Source organism: Terrapene carolina, unplaced genomic scaffold (genome assembly GCF_002925995.2).
Source record: "Terrapene carolina triunguis isolate 2854851 unplaced genomic scaffold, T_m_triunguis-2.0 Scaffold69, whole genome shotgun sequence".
NCBI lineage: Eukaryota > Metazoa > Chordata > Testudines > Emydidae > Terrapene > Terrapene triunguis.
In genome coordinates this window covers 26,930,953-26,950,204 of record NW_020664420.1, presented here as the reverse complement: position 1 = coordinate 26,950,204, position 19,252 = coordinate 26,930,953, and the positions used below count along the sequence as shown (strand labels likewise).

Genomic DNA, 19,252 nt, shown 5'->3' with positions numbered 1-19,252 from the left:
AGCATCAGGACTACTCTAATTTGCTCTAAATCACAATGGCCGCAAGGGGCCATTCCAGCAGCCTGGCAGTACTAGGCCACTCTAAGCAGGGCCGGCTCCAGGCACCAGCTTAACAAGCAGGTGCTTGGGGCGGCCAAGGGAGAGGGGCGGCACCTGCGGCAATTCGGGGGCGGCAGGTCCCTCACTCCCTCTAGGAGCGAAGGACCTGCCGCTGAACTGCCGCCGCCGATCGCGGCTCTTTTTTTCAAATTGCCGCCGCCGATCGCATGCGGGAGCCAGCCCTGACTCTAAGAGACTCATATGGCCCTCATTGCCATCTGAGCATCTCCCCTTTTTAATGTATTTATCTGTTCAACATCCCTGCGAGGTAGGGAAGTGCTGTTATTCCCATATTACAGATGGAGACTGAGGCATAGAGAGAATGTCACACAGGAAGTCTATGGCAGACCAGGAAACTGAACCAGCTCTCCTGAATCCCAGTATAATACTTGTCCATCTTTCTGCTATGGCTCTGTCTGAATTTTCTCAGCTAGGCCTGCATGCTGGGGGAATCATTGCATAACCAGGGAAGCTAGTTTTGCAGCTTTGTGCTGGTGGACTGGTGCAAAGTGGCCACAGCCGGCAGCCAGAATCTTGCCCCTAATTTTTTCTATAACCATGGGTGCACTCAACGTACAACTCCAATAAGTTATTGTGTAGGAGCTTTTTCAAGAGGGCTTTATAGTGCAAATAACTCAGAAGTTGGAGACACTATCTCATAACTGCTGGATCCGTGGCAAAGTGTCTGAGAAGCATGTGCAGCCACAGGAGAAAGATCAGTAGTGAGACCCATTACCAGTCATAGATTAGACACATATTTTGACTGCAGTGGAGAACCAAGAGTTCAGGTTTAAGACAAAGTGGCATAATATTCTCCTTTGAGAGAAAAGCCTTGCGGAGCTTTTGTAAAGTCCCGATAGTTCAAATGTGGCCCCTAATAAGAGGAAAATTTTGCTTTCAGCTTTTTCTTAATGTAAAACTGCTGTAAATCTTAGGCTTGCCCAAACCAAACAGCACATCCTATGCAACATGTTGTGCAACTGTAGTTATAGTAAACCAGGCCTTACCATGGGTGGGCAATTTTCAAAATGGCAAAGATTTCTCATTTTAAAATCCTGACATCTCCCTGATCTCTGTTATAAATATTGTGGTTTTGCTTTGTAGGTCATAAAGGAAGAGTCTTGCACATAGCACTGAGCCCAGATCATAGCAGGATCTTTTCTCTTGCAGCTGATGGAATGGCTTGTGTGTGGAAATACTGCTAATCTGGTGAAAGCAAGCACAGAAGCAAGGACTTTCAGGAGGATTATTCTAGTTAGTTGTGGCAACTTTTTTCCATTGACTTTTGAAAGTGAGCCGTTAACGGTTTTTGGCAATGACAGTAATACAATGACAGTAATGACAGTAATCCAACAAATCTTTCCAAATAATAAATTCTTTCCAAATGAAACATGGAATAAAGATAACACCTTAGTTCATTATCACATGGAACACGCTGCACTGTCTGTGCTTTAGATGAAGAACATTCTAACTCTGATTAATACTATCACATTTGTTTTCCTTAAACCAATAACCATGGGTGGCATTCACACATGCACCGAGCACGAGGATTATGCACCAATTAAGTCTCACTTAATGCATGTTTTGAGCCATAGGCCTAATGAAAAGTTCTACATTGTCCGATTCTCAGGAGTACAGTCCCTTAGGGCATGTATACACAGCCTACAGAAGCAAGCCTCCCAGCCTGGGTTGACAGACTTGGATTAGCAGGGTTTGTGCTAGCACAATAAAAATAGCTGTGTAAACAGTACTTTGAAGTTGGAGCTCAGATTCTGAAACCTAGGGAGGCTTTTATTAAACCCCACCCCTCTGTATTTCAAAAAGTTTTTAACATCTAAAATAATACATGCATAATAATCATAATTATATGGTCTTTTTGTAACTTGCTAGTCAGTTACTTGTCTATGTCCAGGAAACAGAGGCTGTGAGTCTGTTGCAGCCAGGATGTGTGGCTTTTGGCTTAAGCTGTGGTGACTTACGTCTTTCGCTTTAGAGGTCACCAGTTTGATCCCCTGCATTAGCAAAGATTATAGCTGTCATAGTTGCATGGGCTTTATTTCATACTTGCTGGGGCAAATTCTCTTTGATTTTTAGTAAGACTTTGCCTGAATAAGGACTGAATACTGACATAAGCTAAATAAGAACTGCAGGATTTGGCCCAGTGATCAGCAAGCTCTCATTCAAAGCATTTTAAAGCCTTTGCAACTCCACAAATGTCTCTGGCATTCTCCTTCCATCATCTGAAAGCAGGAGAAGCAATGGACTTGGAATGGGCTAATGAGAGACAAGAGAGAAGGAAAGGCTTGCCTCTGTTCCCAAAAAGACCCTTGAAACCCTTTCTGTGTAAAAAGAGCCCCATAAGAGTAGAAACTCATGGCCCTTTCTATCTGAAAAATATTAGAATGGTTCCTGTAACTCAGCTGGGGAGGTGGGAGTTGCGATGAGTGATATAAAGTCAGCCCATGGTTTTCAGAAAGGAAAATTCAGCTGCGGCTGAATGGGTGACGAAGGGCAGACAACGTTAAGGGGGCTGCAGAGGCATCTGGAAATGAATCTACGACGGTCACATCTTTTGTTCTCATCCATTATTTAAAACCACATTTATAAATCACGTAAGAACTGACTTTAGGGCCGGAGAGCAGACACCACTAGTTGCATTTTCTCAAATATCACAAGCACATCAAAAGTTGTTCATTTACAATAAGTGTGATACAGCCCAAAGCCTCTGGTTTAGTGGCCACCTATTGTGGTCTTACTTCAAAGCAGGTTGGAAAATAAGAACTCTTTGGTGGTGCACATAGAAATAGCTACAAAAAAGCTGAGGTCTAAGAACAGGAAATTATTAATTCAGAGTTTGTCTTCCAGTATGAACATGGCTATTGCAGCTGAATTTAACAAGCATTTAAAATCTGTGACCAGAATAGTGATTTTTTCCCTCTCAGTTGCAGGGAAAGCAGAGGGAACAGTAAATTGTGAATTTGTTTATTTTCTCCTTATTTCTGGGATTTCCCCCCCTTTTGCTGTTGGGGAAGTTTGAACATCATAACTTCACCAACTAGATTAGGGGAGATATTTGTTTTGAATCTGATCATACTTTTCTTGATAAATTGGAAGGGAGTTCTCAGAAAATACAGTACTGTGAGGCTGATCCTTTCTCCTTCTTACATTGCAGAGGTCCTTAAAATGTGAAATCTTGATTCATTCTAATTTTTCCATTGGCATTACATTTAATGGTGATGTGGGAACTTGCTCCTTTCCTTGGGCTGTCAGAGTTAATATTTGTTAAGCTTTTGAGCACACAGCAAAGCCCATCTTTTCCCGCTGTTTGCTAAGGCTTTTGAGGATGAAGTAGATTGAGATGGATATATTTATGGGCAGTCATTTTTCTATCTGTATGTTGTATTTTTCATTTCTAGGATCGGTGCCCAGAACACTGGATGGGTACCTACAGATGTATTTAAATAAATAATTAGATTAAATTAAATTAATGCACTAATGAATGCATCCATTTTAAGTATTCATGTATTGAAAACACAATAAAAAAGACTGTGGAATTTTGTTTTTTTTTTACTGCCTTTTGTGACATGGACATGATGTAATTTAGCACGTCTGCCATAGATGGAACACTGTAGAATGAGTATCAGAATAAAGAACTGCACAAAAATTATGTCTACAAATAGCAGTCTCTTGAATAATCAGTTCAAGGATTGCATCGTGCTGGTTTCTCTAGAATATAACAAAGTTGTTCTCAGAGTGCTGCATGACTGAAGAGATTAGAAAATTTAGATCCATGGAGCTCTTCTGTTAGCTTACAGTATGACCTACTGAAATGTCCACTAAAGAACAGACCAGTGACTTGCTTGCTTGACTTCATCACCTTATCTTACATGCATCAGGCCTTCACTGCTACGGATAGTCTGCTGTGATGATTCAATGGTTAAATAATTATGCCTGTTCATTTCTCACTGGCTACCTCATTAGCCTATAGTAAGTGGAAATCATTGCATTCTAGATGGCAACATGTCATTAGATAATCATGGTCACTCTTCCCTATCTATCCAATAAACTTTTATTGCCCGTTCCCTAGAGGGGGAGATCTGATGGGAATGAGTGCTGTTTTCTTGATCTGAAGATATTTCCGTTTTAGGTGAGAGGGCATTTCAGTATCCAGGCTCGCTAGTGTCTTTGCTGTAAATGCCAACAAGTTTAAACAGCGACAGAGGTATTTAGGTTATTTTTACTATGTGAGTCCTGAGCCACTAGGAGGAATGATGCTGAGTCCAACTGATCTTACCGAAGCCGTCAAACAACATTCAGGTAAAATAATTGCTATCCACCAGAATCAAACTGGGCAAGATTCAAGACATTGCCCTAGAGAAGGAAGGCTTCATATTTTGTGCATGCTTATCACCTCTCTTCTAGCCCAGCATATCTCTTAGAACTTTACTTTGCCAGACCCACTCTTTCCTAGTCTCTTGGGTTCTGTTATGCTAAGACAGTGGGTCTCAAACTTTTATACTGGCGACCCCTTTCACGTTGCAAGCCTCTGAGTGCGACCCCCCTAATAAATTAAAAACACTGTTTAATATATTTAACACCATTATAAATGCTGGAGGCAAGCAGGGTTTGGGGTGGAGGTTGACAGCTCACGACCCCCCCAGGTAATGACCTCGCGACCCTCTGAGGGGTCCTGACCCCCAGTTTGAGAACCCCTGTGCTGGGAGGACCATGAACATTTTCTGACCGTGAAATGGAGAAAGGATGAATCTTTGGTTCTGAGCAAATTGTTGTTTTTAACTGATAAGTTTGGTGTCTCTAACATCCAAAATGAAGGTAAAGAGAAGGAGCAGATTAGAAGAAAAGAAGATGGAGAAAATGCTACAATAAGGTGAAAATAAGACAATGACAACAAAACAAGAGTGAACAGAAAGAACAGAGAAGGAATTAAGGGGAGTTTGTGGGAAGAGAGCAACACAAGATAGAAACAGTCCCAAATGGCAAGTGTCTTTGAATATCAACTACATATTTTCCATTACATTTTACTTTAAAAATCTTTATATCTTTTTCTGTCTACTTGGATTTTTAGAATCACTTCCCCACTAACCACCGGCTTTGTGCTGGTAAGAGAAAAAGAAATTGTTCAGACTTTTATTTAATAGAGTACAATTAATTTTATTCCCTCTGCTTAGGCAGAATATTTTGGGTGTAAATTTCAGTCCCTGGGCCAAATTCAGCTCTCAGATACCCTGGTGTAATCCCATTTGGCCTGGTATCCTTCTATTCTCTTATTTACCCACTATGTGTGTGTGTGGTTCTTTTTACAGAAAAAAAAGTTAAATAAGTAATAGCAGGAAATATGCTTCCTAACTGAAAGGAGTGGTTAAGCACTGGAATAAATTGCCTAGGGAGGTTGTGGAATCTCCATCATTGGGGATTTTTAAGATAGGTTGGACAAACACCTATCAGCGATGATCTAGATAATATTTAGTCCTGCCTTGAGTGCAGGGGACTGGACTAGATGACCTCTCGAGGTCCCTTCTAGTTCTATGATTCTATGCAAAACTATTTTTAGGAGGAAAAATACTGAATACTGAAATACTGACCTGATGCAATAGAAACACTCATGAAATATTGAACAGATATTTTTGTCTTTGGAACTTTTAGTAAGAAACATGTAGTTTGGGCCCCAGGAATTTAAAGTTCTCTGTTTTCCCTACCCACATCAGATGTTATTGGTATGACAATGCTTTTTTTTTTTTTTTAAACTCCAGCAATATGTCAGGTGATGCTATATGCATAGTCTGTGTTTTGCTATGGTTTTTTAATCATCTGCAATGTTTAATAGCTCACAAAGAATGCAACAAAATGACTTTTTAATTAAAATCATATGCAATATGTCTCCACCCATTAAATATTCTTTTTCCTCTCATAAATCTGTTAGCTATTTCCTACTGCTGGAGAAAAAACTCTGAAGATATTTATGGAACTGGAAGTGGCTGAGTTTATCAGTATGCACATGACAATACATCATTTTGGATCACAATCCTGTTGCTGGAAATGTTGGAAAAGTGGTCTGATCATTTCATGGCTAAGATATCACTGAAATCTAGCCAACTACTGACACTGTAGTTATGAAATAGGACTTTTATATTTTACCAGCTACTATTTATTATACTAATATTTTATCTAACCAGAGAAATCGTCTATCATTTCATTTGAGGGTTTTATGTAGGTGTGACACTCTGTACCTCCAAGTAGCATCCTGGAACCTCCATATTACCACTGTCATATAATTATGATATGTTTTGTACAAAGTACGCCTTGTGAGGTATCATGTTAAAAGTCATGATGGGTTGAACATTAATATCCTATTGGATCGTATGTACTGTCATTGTATGTGAAGTTATGAGGTATTGCTATATATGTTACTGAAATATGTTGTGAGGTTCGGTATACCCACAACCAACCTTTCAGTTGCAACAAAGGAGGGCCCAGACAGTATTAATGGCCCATCAAGAAAACAATCCACTATCCCTGAGGCTCCTTAAAGAAGGCATGTACGCAATGGAGACTGCTTGACAATGGGGCTGACTGACCCCCCATGTCACAGCAAGGATCTTTCTAGGAGCTGGAAGAAGGTATGAAAAGAGAGACAGTGACATCATCAATTGGCCTCTCTCCCCCACCATCTCAACAGCAGGAAGAACAGCTGGAAGAAAAAGACTTTGAACTGGGGAAGAGTGGTTCCAGCTGGAACTGTAAGCTGCTTGTACCATCTGACATTGTTTAATTCAAATCTTGCTTAGTCTGTTAAAGTTAGAATTTAGACTGAATTTCTATTTTATTTTTTAGGTAAGCAGCTTTGATCTCTTTGCCTGCTACTTATAATCATTTAAATTCTATCGTTCTGTAGCTAATAAATCTGTTTATATTTTATCTAAAACAGTGTGTTTTCGTTGAAGTGCTTGGGGGAATCTAAACTCAGCTTCACAAAGGTGATGCATGTCCACTTTCCTATGAAGAAATGGCGAACTAAGTAATGAACTTACACCGGGCAGGCTTCTGGCCAGTGCAAGATGGTACAGTTCTGGGGTGCAAGACTGGGGAGCTGGGGGGCACTGGTTGAAGCCTCCCTATTGATGGTTCATGAGTGGCTGGGAGACCATTAATGTAACTCAGTTGGGTGTGTCCCTGCCTCTGGATGTCTGTGTAAGTGCAGAGGCTTGTAACTTGACATCAGAATCACATGTGAGAGGCAGCCCAGGTTGGTGGGTTTGGAGGGCTCAGCACTCCCACAGTCTAGGTTGCACCCTGCAAACTCCATCACAATAGAGTTTTCAGCTGAATGTTTAACATAATGTATGTTATAAACAAGTATATACCCTGATTTGGTTTGCAAATAGTTTACATGTTCAAAACTGCACATAGTATTTTTACTGCAAGAGACAGGGTGTTCCAGATAATTGCATATTTCAAGCCACAAACTTTATTGCCTTTTCTTTATTAAATGCAAAATATTATAATGTAATGAAATGGTTGAAGTTTTGAAATACATAGAAGTTAGGAAATTCAAAATCATTAGATTTCACAGTCAAATAAACTTCCCTACAAAGTATGCAGTCTTTGAAACTCCATGTCCTCAGGCTGCCAGAGGGCCTTCAGAAGGTGGGGGGCAAAAATAAATCATGGGATTTTCAAAGGAAGGAGAGGTATCAACAGTATTTCCAGGATTCTGGGATTATTCCTAGAATCTCAGTGACTCTCTAGGATTTTTACGGAAATCCAGATATAGATATGTGTAGTTATTCTCAATATGCAATTAGGATCAAATTCTATTAAGTTCAGTGAGAGTCGGATTGGACCTTGAGCTGAAATGCTCATTATCTATGCAGAGATCTAGTAAATGTGCTTTGTAAGGGTGAAGTAATACTCCTCTCCTTAGCCATTAAGCACCTGTGTAGCCCCTCTGTGGCTGAGACTACAGGGCATATACTGTTATAGGAGAATGCTATGCTCACGTTGTGCTGGGGTTAAGGTAATTTCTTTGCTGAAATCACATATATAAAATATGTGCCCCAAAGTGAATTCTAATGGGAAAGTTACAAGCCATTGAAGGGGCTTATAGTGAAATTACTACTTCAACCATAGTATGTAAATGACGCTACTGCATAATACTCTGATCATACTGACTGCATCATTCAAAAATAAATTTTGTTACAAATAAATGTATATCAAAGCAACAGAAAATCAGTCAGTGACTGACTCAATCTATAAGTCACCCCCTATGGTTTTCTTTATCCAGAGAAGATGTATCTTTGTAAGACGTGCGTAGACACCAGGGCCTTGAACAACACCGCACTTGTTTGGCATGCCAAAGGAGGTGATGCCTTTCAATTCACCATTACATATCAAAGGACCACCAGAATCCCCCTAAAGAAGAGGAAGACAAACTTGACATCAGAATTTACAAAGGTTTGAAAACACACTGCTAATTAAACTGGTGCGTGTGTGTGTGTGTGTGTGTGTGTGTGTGTGTTTGTGTGTAGACAAGGTCTGAGGAAAGTTTTCAGAAATGAATTCTTACTTCTATTGATCTTTCCTAAGAATATGTGTTCTGTTTTTAAAAAAAGAAAAGGTTTGAATCTGATCCATTCAGTTGTGAATTAAATAGAGAATAAATCTAATTTAGTAGTAATGAACATGTCCTTTTTTTATAATCTGAAATAAACTGGAAACTTTGTCCTTTGACTGCAGAAAGTTTCTGGAAATAATTAGTAAATCTAATCGAAAAGTAAAACTTCTATGTTGGTTGGAAAATTAATCATTTAGTAATGTACTCGTTGGGATGTGTATAAAACAGGTAGTACAGTGTGTTAACCCTTTTATTGCTGGACAGAGAGGCTTCTATGACAATGGAGAATTGGACAAAAACCTTTGAAATCATCAATAAGTCAAGCCATAATATACTAGACAAATTTGCCAAGAGGTGTGATTTCCCCCCATACCCCCAGTGTATATATATGGATGGAATATTCTGCAACAGACAAGAGTTAACCCTTTGTCTTTTTCTCCTCTTTCTACTCATTTAGATTATATGTAAAGTGGATTTGAACATCTATGTTAGGAATTTTGATAATGCCCATCAAAGTAGTATCTCCTCTCCTGACCCTTCAAGCCCTCATTGGCACTACTCATGTGATTAAAGTTATAAATTTCTAAAGTATATTCAGGATCAGAGACTAAGTGGTCATAAACTAAATCAGACTTTGTTAAATCCTGAAAATGCATTGCATAAACTAGGATCAATTTAGTGTATAAATATGATATACAATACATTTTTTAGACTGTCTCAGATATTTTTAGAACAGCAGCCTTGGATCATTCCTGATGGCAGACTGTATGAGAGAAAGATGCAGGACATGAAACGAAGGAATGGGTGTGACTTGTTAGTGCATTGTAAGGTATAAGCCATTATTTCTGGATAGGCTGGGCAACCTCCTTTTTGAATCCACCAAATGCACTTGGGTGTTCCTTTACTGTATCAGAAATGAAATGATACAAGGCCATGAAATGACTCATGAGAAATATAAACAGGACTTGGGTCTTGACTCTGCTTCCATTGAAGTCAATGAGAGTTATACAAATGACTTTAATAACAGCAGAATCAGATGATTGTGGCCTCACCTTGTAAGCTCTTGAGCAACTTTTGTAGAGTGTTTTTTGAGTGCCCTCAACTCTTCAGAGGAGGGTACTCACTGCTCCACAGGACTGGCCTAGGAACTTCAATGTAAACTTGTACTTATTTTCTCTTGGAGTGCAGGTATATTAAGTTCTTAATTATTAAATGAGTGTCTCTGCATTAAATTTTATGGTACCCCATTGCTTTTACTACTATAAGCTACAAGGCTAGTCGTGAGTTACTGGGGTGGGGTCTGCAGCGGGTACTCATTTATTACCTGCAAGAGAATGTGAGTACTAATGTTTTTGTAAAAGTCCACTCCTTGATGGATGATTCCACTTATAGCAAAAAACATGATATAATATTTAACCTGACCAATTAAATATTTAAACATTTTAAAAATATGGCTGTTTATGTATAGCTATCACCACTTGATATGGCTGAAATTAGTTTTATCACTTGACTTATGTACATATGAAATGCATTAGATCATGTAAAGCCTGTTTCAAAGCTCAATGGAGTCAATGGGAGTCTTTCCATTGATTTCAGTGGCTTTTAGAATAGGCCCATGTAGCTTAATCTGAATTACCATTGTAAAGACTGGACATTTCCACTGCTCTTTTTCCACTAAAGACCATTTAACTGCAGAAAAGGAAAAATATTTTCCCTGCTCAGAAAAGCATAAAAGTCCAGTGGCCCTCAAGATAGTTTACAAATCAGAAGCTTTGATTTTAAGTCTTAGGAAATCAGATCAGCACAATCCTTTATAAATCTCAGACATACAAAGGGCTTGTCTACATTACCCGCTGGATCGACAGGCAGCGATTGATCCAGCGGGGGTCGCGTCTAGTCTAGACGCGATAAATCAATCGAGCGCTCTCCCGTCGACTCCAGTACTCCACCAGAGTGAGATGCACAGGCGGAGTCGACGGGAGAGCATCAGCCATCGACTTACCGCAGTGAAGAGACCGCAGTAAGTAGATCTAAGTATGTCGACTTCAGCTACGTTATTCACGTTATTCACGTAGCTGAAGTTGCGTAACTTAGATCGATCCCCCCCTAGTGTAAACACTTGTTTTGCAGCTGAACTAAAGACCTGAGCACTCTGAGGGGCCATCATACCCATTGTTCTACATTTTATTTTTAAGAGCCTTTAAATGGATACAACCAGCATATCTACTTACAACACATGAGTCTTTTCCTCCATTCTTATCGCCAGCACACACCATGTTCATTGTTATCATGGGTTGATAATTATAGTGATTCTGATCATTGCAGGTTTTTCTGTCGATGATGGTGATGTTGACTTCCCTCAGGATATCAGAAGGTTTACGGTCTCGATTCTTAATTATTCCCCATCCTGCTACTTGGCACTTTGTTCCTGGTTTGGGATCAGTGTCTGTGTTAGGTAGCTTAATGGTTTTCACAGCTTTATTAATTTTTGCTCTCTGTTGAAGCTATTGGATAATAAGAAGACATGGTTATTGCAGGGGGAGCTGGTAGTAACCTCTTTCTTTAAGTTCCTCAATACTCTCCTCTATGATTATGAAGTATTTTTGTGACCTTTTCTTCAAGAAGCTCTCATACCTTTGGTATTCAGCAGCAGAATACTCTTGAGCTAGGGAAGTGCCTTTCATTTGCCCCATGAAATTTCATTCAGCTTTCCATAAGATACTATGGAAAATCATAATTTTCCTTCTCTGGCTTATGGTCTTCAGAAATTTTTTGGCAACTTGCCAAAATAACTGAACACAGGAACATTCCAAAGTGCTGGGCTTATGCCTCTCTGGCTGGCCTAAATTTCCCATGATGCATCATGGCCAAGGACTCCTATGATGCACCTTCTTCTGATACCAAAATGGGAGAAAGTGATACATTATGGGAGATGGAAGTAGAAATTACCACATCCGATGTGGAAGTCAAACTCAAACAGCTTAATTGGATTAAACTGGGGGTCTTGGATCATCTCTATCCAAGAATATTAAAGGAACTGGCACATGAAATTGCAAGCTTAACAGCAAGGATTTTTAATGAATCTGTAAACTTGGGGTTGTACCCTATGACTGGAGAATTATTAATATAGTACCTATTTTTAAGAAAGAGAAAAAAAGTGATCTGGGAAAGTACAGGCCTGTTAGTTTGACCTCAACTGTATGCAAGGTCTTGGAACAAATTTTGAAAGAGAAAGTCATTAAGGACATAGAAGTAAATGGTAATTGGAATAAAATACAACATGGTTTTACAAAAGGTAGATCTTGCCAGACCAACCTGATCTCCATCTTTGAGAAGATAACTGATTTTTTAGACAAAGGAAATGCAGTAGATCTAATCTACCTGAATTTCAATAAGACATTTGATACAGTTCTACATGGGAAATTATTAGTTAAATTGGAGACTATGGGGCTTAATATGGAAATTGAAAGGTGCATAAGGAACTGGTTAAAGGGGAGACAACAATGGGTCATACTGAAAGGTGAACTGTCAGGCTGGAGAGAGGTTACTAGTGGAGTTCCTCTGGTATTGGTCTTGTAACTAATCTTATTTTATATTTTTATTAATGACCTTGGCACAAAAAGTGGGAGTGCGTTAATAAAATTTACAGATGACAGAAAGTTGGAAGGTATTGCCAATATGGAGGAGTACCAGAATATCATACAAGAAGATCTGGATGACCTTGAAAACTGGAGTAATAGAAATGGGATGAAATTTCAATAGTGCAAAGTGCAAGGCCATGCGCTTAGGGACTAACAACAAGAATTTTTGCTATGAAAAAGGCTAATTCAGTCTTAGGATGCATCAGGCAAGGTATTTCCAGTAGAGATAGGGAGTGTTAGTACCATTATAAAAGGCACTGGTGAGATCTCATCTGGAATACTGTGTGCAATTGTGGTTTAAGAAAGATTAATTCATACTGGAACAGGTGCAGAGAAGGGCTACTACGGATGATCAGAGGAATGGAAAACCTATCTTATGAGAGGAGACTCAAAGAGCTTGGCTTGTTTAGCCTAACCAAAAGAAGGCTTAGGGGAGATATGATTGCTCTCTATAAATACATCAGAGAGATAAATACCAGGGAGGGGGGAGGAGTTATGTAAGTGACATGCTAATGTTGACACAAGAACAAATGGATATAAACTGGCCATCGACAAGTTTGGACTTGAAGTTAGATGAAGGTTTCTAACCATCAGAGGAATGAAGTTTTGGAACAACCTTCCAAGGGGAGTACTGGAGGCAAAAAAGCTAACAAGCTACCAGTTATCTTGATAAGCTTATGGAGGGGATGGTATGATGAGACTGCCTGCAATGGCATGTAGCCAATCTGTGACTGCTAGTAGCCAATATCTCCAATGTCTGGACACTAGATGGGGAGGGAGCTGAGTTACTACAGAGAATTTTTTTTTCTTCAGGTATCTGGCTGGTGGGTCTTGCCCACATACTCAGGGGCTAATTGATCACCATATTTGGAGTGGGAAAGGAATTTTCCCCTGGGTCAGACTGACAGAGACCATGGGGATTTTTTTTAACCTTCCTCTGCAGCATGGGACATGGATCACTTGTGGGTTTAAACTGGTGTAAATGGTGGATTCTCTGAAGTCTTTAAATCATGACTTGAGACTTCAGTAACTCAGCCAGAGATTAGGGGTCTATTACTGGAGTGGGTGGGCAAGGTTCTGTGGCCTGCAATGTGCGGGAGGCAAGACTAGATGATCATGATGGTTCCTTCTGGTCTTAAAGTCTATGAGTATATCAGAGAGTTATCGGAGAGCTAGTCCCATAGAGCAGAATGGGAGCATAAAGCCCCTGAACTGGAACTCCCATGAGGGACCACAATGCCATTCTGAATAGCAATATTTTGTTTTTTTGGCTGAAAAATTTTGCCAAAAAATTGAAAATTTTCATAGAAAATGCAGAGTAAAACAAGCAGACGAAAAAAGTTTTTGTTGAAATTTTCCATGGAACCACCCGCCCACTCTATTTTCCAACCAGCTCTACCTAGGTGATGTCAGAGCAGCTGACAGGGGGAGGGTGAAAAAAATTGGGCTGGGCTCAGTTCCCATTCCATGGCCCTGGCCCTAGCAGGTGGCCCCAGTGACTCATTCCCCCACCCAGAGGGGTACATGGAGCTGGGGCTCCCCTATCTCCCAAGATTGGGACAGAAGAGAGAGAATTAGGCCAGTCCTGGTGACGGCTCCATAGACTCAGCACATGTCCTCAGTTGCCCACTGCCCCCCTCTGGAATAGTAGCCTTTCCTTTAGCCAGCTGAGGTTGTTAGTCCTGTAGCTCATGTGGTAGCAATCTATACTACAGAGCTCAAGATTCAGGGGTTTAACCCTACTGTTGCATGATAGGGGGTCTTTTGTAGCTGAATAGAACACAACATACTTTTGTTTTTTTCCTTTTAAAAAACCTAGGAAACTATAGATACTCCCTCCCCACCATCCCACCCCCCCAAAAAAACTACATTAAAATAATGTTATTTAGATTGCAAAGTCAAGTGCTTGAAATTTAGGAAACGGCAGATTTACAGTTGCTCATGAATTTCATTATCACATAGTCTTTAATTATATGATGATATACTTTTTTTTTTCCACTGGACCCCTGCCTCATTCACGGGAAGGGTGCACTGTCGGGCAACTGTAAGTTGAGCTTTTCCTAATTTCCTAAATAACATTCTTTTAATGGATTTTTAAAAAATCTAATGTATAGCTTAAGAGAAGTAAAAATATTAAATGGAGTCAGATATTTGGCTAACAACACTCCCTGTAACATTAGATTACGCAATACTTTGCACAATATCTATTTAACATATTCAGATGTCATGTATAGGATATTATGTGCACAAAAATATTTTCTACGGGCAATGCTCCTTATAAGAAGTCAGAAGTCTGTACAGGAAGTTTGGGAAAGTATAAAATGACAAATGAGTGTATGAATAACAAAGTCAGAAATATTATACAACTAAAGATTTTTGTCTGGAGTCTTTCTAAGGCAGGGGGCATGGCATCAAATATCCATACAGGATAGAAAGTTGCATATTCTTAAAATTATGTTTAATAAAAATTCCATACCTGCAGAAGCATAATGTCATTTTCTTTTGTCTGATTATTAAAGCATGGGAAGCTAATTGGCCTTGCAATCTTAAAAATCTGTTTTTCTTTCTCTTTCTTTGAAAGTGAATGAGCTCCAAGAACAACTGTGCTTCTTCTATCACTGAAAAGAACAACATAGTTAACTATATTAATCATACAAAACTATACATGTGTTCAGTAGTGTTCATTTTTAGTAAGTACTATACTCTCTTGCTGATAAATACACTGCTGTAAGTTAAATAATAAGAAACAGCACATTGTTATTAATAATTCATAATTATAAATAATTAAATGAGCTAAAATCATACAGCTATATCTGTACTTATACGAATTTCACAGGGTCTTGGAGAGGTTTCAGATCTTGGGATGCAAACCTGCCCCTACAGTTTTGGTTCTGGGATTGATACAAAAGTGGAAGAGATCTATTTTCTGGGTTCAGTTTGGATGCATCAGAAATTTGATGAGGACAGCTATTCTGGGAACAGAAATCTTATAAAAACTGACCTTTATGTGATTTCTGCCATTTTGGGCTGAAATCTCATGAGAACAACTAATGAAATCTGTAAAAAGCGACAAAGAGTCCTGTGGCACCTTATAGACTAACAGATGTATTGGAGCATAAGCTTTCGTGGGTGAATACCCACTTCGTCAGATGCATGTGATGAAATCTGGATGCTGTTTGAGCTGAAATCAAATCTGAACGGTATCATTGCTTTGACCTTGAACCTGAATCCCAAACCTTTGAAATATTTCCGATCAGGATCTCAACACTGTCTCCTCGTCCCACATCTAATTCAGCTCAATTGCCTCCCCTTAAGTGTCCTGCCTCCTCACAGACTCACCAGACAATGGAAGTGTTGCTTACTGATCTGTGCTTGCTAGGGGTTCCTTGAATGGATGCCTAGGATTCTATTCTCTTCTTGGCCAATCAAGGACCAGTTTTATATCAGACCATGCCACTAATTGCTCCAGTGACTCTAAGGTACACTGTGATTGCATGAGAGACAGTTGCACATGCATTTAAGTTTAGCTGGGATATAGGATTGGAGGACATTCAACCTCTCTTCCAATCTCAGCAAGATTTGCCCTTCCACCCATTCATGCACTGGGGGCAAGGTTATGGGGAAATGGTCCTTTTTTCCTAGGACATTATATTGGTGTTTAAATGCTGACTGAACTTTATGCTGGCTAGCTATTGCATTTTCTCTTTGTTCAGGTCAAGCCAGAATTGCTGTTTTCTATATGTTCTTGTACACTAATATTGTAACTGCAGGACCCGATGTAGTCTTTATAAGGAGCTAAATATATTCACCTGTTTGGGCTGTGACAGTAGGAATTAATCTCTCTCTCTCTCTCTGAATTATGGGATCCAAACTTCATTGGGATTGAAAGACTTGCCAGGAGAGACTGTGTGGGGTCTGGCTCAGTGAGAGCTCTAACCCTCTTGATGGGGGTAAAAGGTGGGACTTGTGTTTTAAATCTCATATCCATGCCTGGGTTGGCCAGATAGATTATTTGGCTAAGTAGCCTGTCAGTCAGGAGAAAGGTTGGCTCACAAGCTAAATTATTAAGGCCACCCGAGCCAGAGGCAGCAGGTTTGTATAATTTTTGGTGGTGCCCAGCATGGGTCGAAGTCCCACCTGCCCCGACACCTGCCTAAAGTTCTGGGAGGGAGTTTGGGTGCGGGAGGGGTGTGGGCTTTGGGAGGGAGTTTGGGTGCGGGCTCTGGACTGGGCCAGGGGGTTGGGATGCAGGGAGGGGTGTGGGCTCTGGGAGGGAGTTTGGGTGAGGGCTCTGGACTGGGCCAGGGGGTTGGGGTGTGGGAGAAGGTGAAGGGTGTGGCGCTTACCTCGGGCAGCTTCCGAAAGCGACCCGTACACCCCTCTGGCAGCGGCTCCTAGACTGGGGGGCCGGGGGGGGGTCTCCACACACCGCTGCCCTCAGGCACTGTCCCCATAGCTCCCATTGGCCACAGTTCCCGGCCAATGGGAGCTGCGGAGTCGGCGCTTGGGGTGGGGGCAGTGCACGGAAATCACCCCCCACCACCCCTGAGGCCGTAGGACTGTTCTGGCCACTTCTGGGAGTGGTGCAGAGTGAGGCCAGGCAGAAAGCTGCTTTAGTCCTGCTGTGCTGCTGGTGGTGGCGGCGGTGGCCGGAGGCCCCCGGACCCTTTTAAATACCCCAGAGGTGGCAGGCGGGGCCGAGAGACACTCTGGGGGAGGCACGTGGGGGTGGCAGGTGGAGCCGGGGGAGAGACCTGGCCCTGAACATTGGTGAAGCCGGGCCCCCAGGCCCTGAATAATCCTGGAGCATGGGCACCACGGGCCCATATAATTCACCGCCCCGACCCTAGCTGCAAAGAGTTTGTTCATCCTCACCTTCATTTGTTTATGTTGTTGCTATTTCTCAAGTTAATTCATAAAGAAAATAATTTAATTAATAAATATATAAATTAATACATAAATTAAAGAGCTATTTTAGCACATCCTCAGGTAGTGAACTGCATTCATCTTATACAATGAAATGACACAAATTTCATTCCACTTTTGTGGGCAGCTATTTTGGATTGTTTTGAACTTTGTTCAGCAAAATTGTGATTGACTAAGAAAATAGTCAATAAGTCTTTCCTTGAGTTAACTGCTGCTATTCTATGCCTGCGTCCAAATAGTAGTTAACAAAATATCTCTGCATATAGATTGAAGGTTAGCGCACTTTATTATGGCCTTTGTTATTCACGAAAGTGTTGAAATGGAGACCACAATTGCTTGGTTGCCAATGTAAATGTTAAAATGTAATAAGATTATAATCCCAATTACACTAACTATACAAAATATAAGAGATATAAATTTTCACGCTTCAGGAGATAAGCTACTAATTGCCTGGAGTTGGAAGAAACCCTCACAGGCATATTATTGCATAATTATTTATTATGACAGAATACCAGACTAAATGGAACATTAGTTTTATTTACTATGGCAATTTCTAAAGCATGTTAGATCTACAGAATCAAGCATTAGCTTTGGTTCATATTGTGTGTTATTTACTTTGCTGTTAAACTAGTAAGAACATTCTATGAGATAGAAATCTTTAGAAGAACTTACATTCTACAATGGGCTGCTGTTAACACCCAATTCTCTTTGATCAAAGCTCCTCCACAATAGTCTTTCCCTTTGACTAGGGCCATATATGGTCTTGAATGTGGAGTCACTGCATACCCTCCAATGATATCCACACATGAATCTAAAAATAAAAATAAACCAGGCTGCACACAGTTGGGATAGTATATAATGTAAAATAATTCCATTCATAGAGAAAGGGTTAGAGTAATTATACAATATAATGCATATAAATATACACACAGACTTCCAGTGCTGGATGTAGCTGTATTAGGGGTGGGATTTTTAAAATGGGTCTGTGTTGGTCTAAATCTGCTTCCATTGAGTTCAATGGGAAGAGCGTTAGGCCAACCCTGATTTTGAAAATCCCACCCTAAAATACTAATGGTCTTGTGGAGCGTTACTTGCTTGACCTGCAGTTGTTTCCATTGCTAGGTTCATCAGCTTTCATTATGTTAAAGAACCCTGGATCTGACACTGTCTAAACATTATGCAGTATATTTATAAGTATACTCTGAAAAAGTGGATACACAATTCACTACATAATCAGATAAAGCGTTAAATGAACAATATTTTTTCAGAAAAGGTTGGAAATGAAGTGATTTATGCCAATTACAGCATCATTTCTGATGGAATTTTCTGACTCCTGGATAGATATACATCTTTTGAGAAGGGGAACCAGGCAAGGTTAATATAACTCTTCTAGACTCCAGTTGCCTCCCCTCTCTGCAGGTTGAGTTAAGATTTTCCCTTCATATATTATTTTTAGATTTGTCATAAGACCTAACTTTTACAATCAATGGAAAATAAATAAAAATGTTTTCTTTCTCTTATTTACTGATAACTTCATTATTTCAATATATCTAGCTACATCTTGCTCTACACACATCATGAATTACAATGGATAAAAGCAGCACTTACCTCCGGGAATTACCAGGAGAATAATGGTAGCAGAAGCAGACAAAGTGAAGAGAAGCCCCATTATTGCTGCAGTGTGTTCTTGCATAATAAATGCCTAATATATATTGAAAATGAAAAGGATGTGGGTTTTTTTTTCCTCTGAAGGACATCTGACATTCTGTAATTGTGAAACAAGATAAAAACCACAATATAACTTCTACGATGTCTTGAGGAAGGTGTCATTTCTAGGCACAGCACCTGCATCATGTAATTGATGAGGCATGAAGCTAGGAGCCCCTGAATAGGGCTGGCCGGAAAAAAAATGTAGAATTCAATAAATTGGCATTTGCTGACAAAAAATGTTTGG

General features: G+C 40.1%; 2 protein-coding genes across 2 annotated transcripts in view; one reads left to right on the top strand and one right to left on the bottom strand.

Moving 5' to 3' along the window:
• The window catches only part of CDC20B (cell division cycle 20B), a 54,173-nt gene extending 52,869 nt beyond the window's left edge, over positions 1-1,304 (top strand). The window contains exon 13 of the mRNA XM_026649226.1: positions 1,204-1,304. Coding sequence (XP_026505011.1) covers positions 1,204-1,304 — 101 coding nt within the window. The remainder of the gene's footprint in view (positions 1-1,203) is intronic.
• A 7,063-nt stretch (positions 1,305-8,367) lies between these two features.
• Positions 8,368-18,967, bottom strand: GZMA (granzyme A). The gene is made up of 5 exons (XM_024199120.2): positions 18,907-18,967; positions 17,971-18,109; positions 14,849-14,990; positions 10,963-11,235; positions 8,368-8,529 (listed from the first exon to the last, which is right to left on the bottom strand). The coding sequence occupies exons 1-5, from the start codon at positions 18,965-18,967 to the stop codon at positions 8,368-8,370; spliced, it is 777 nt and encodes a 258-aa protein (XP_024054888.2).
• Positions 18,968-19,252: the final 285 nt, after the last annotated feature.

Bases quoted from the DNA above. Each gene is read 5' to 3' on its own strand.
- GZMA (XM_024199120.2), bottom strand. From the start codon at position 18,967: ATGGGGCTTCTCTTCACTTTGTCTGCTTCTGCTACCATTATTCTCCTG. The intron at 14,991-17,970 runs GTAAGTTCTTCT...TGTTCTTTTCAG, and splicing joins ACAGCAGCCCATTGTAGAAT to TGATAGAAGAAGCACAGTTG. The intron at 8,530-10,962 runs GTAAGTAGATAT...CCTCTTCTTTAG, and splicing joins GAGGAAAAGACTCATGTGTT to GGGGATTCTGGTGGTCCTTT.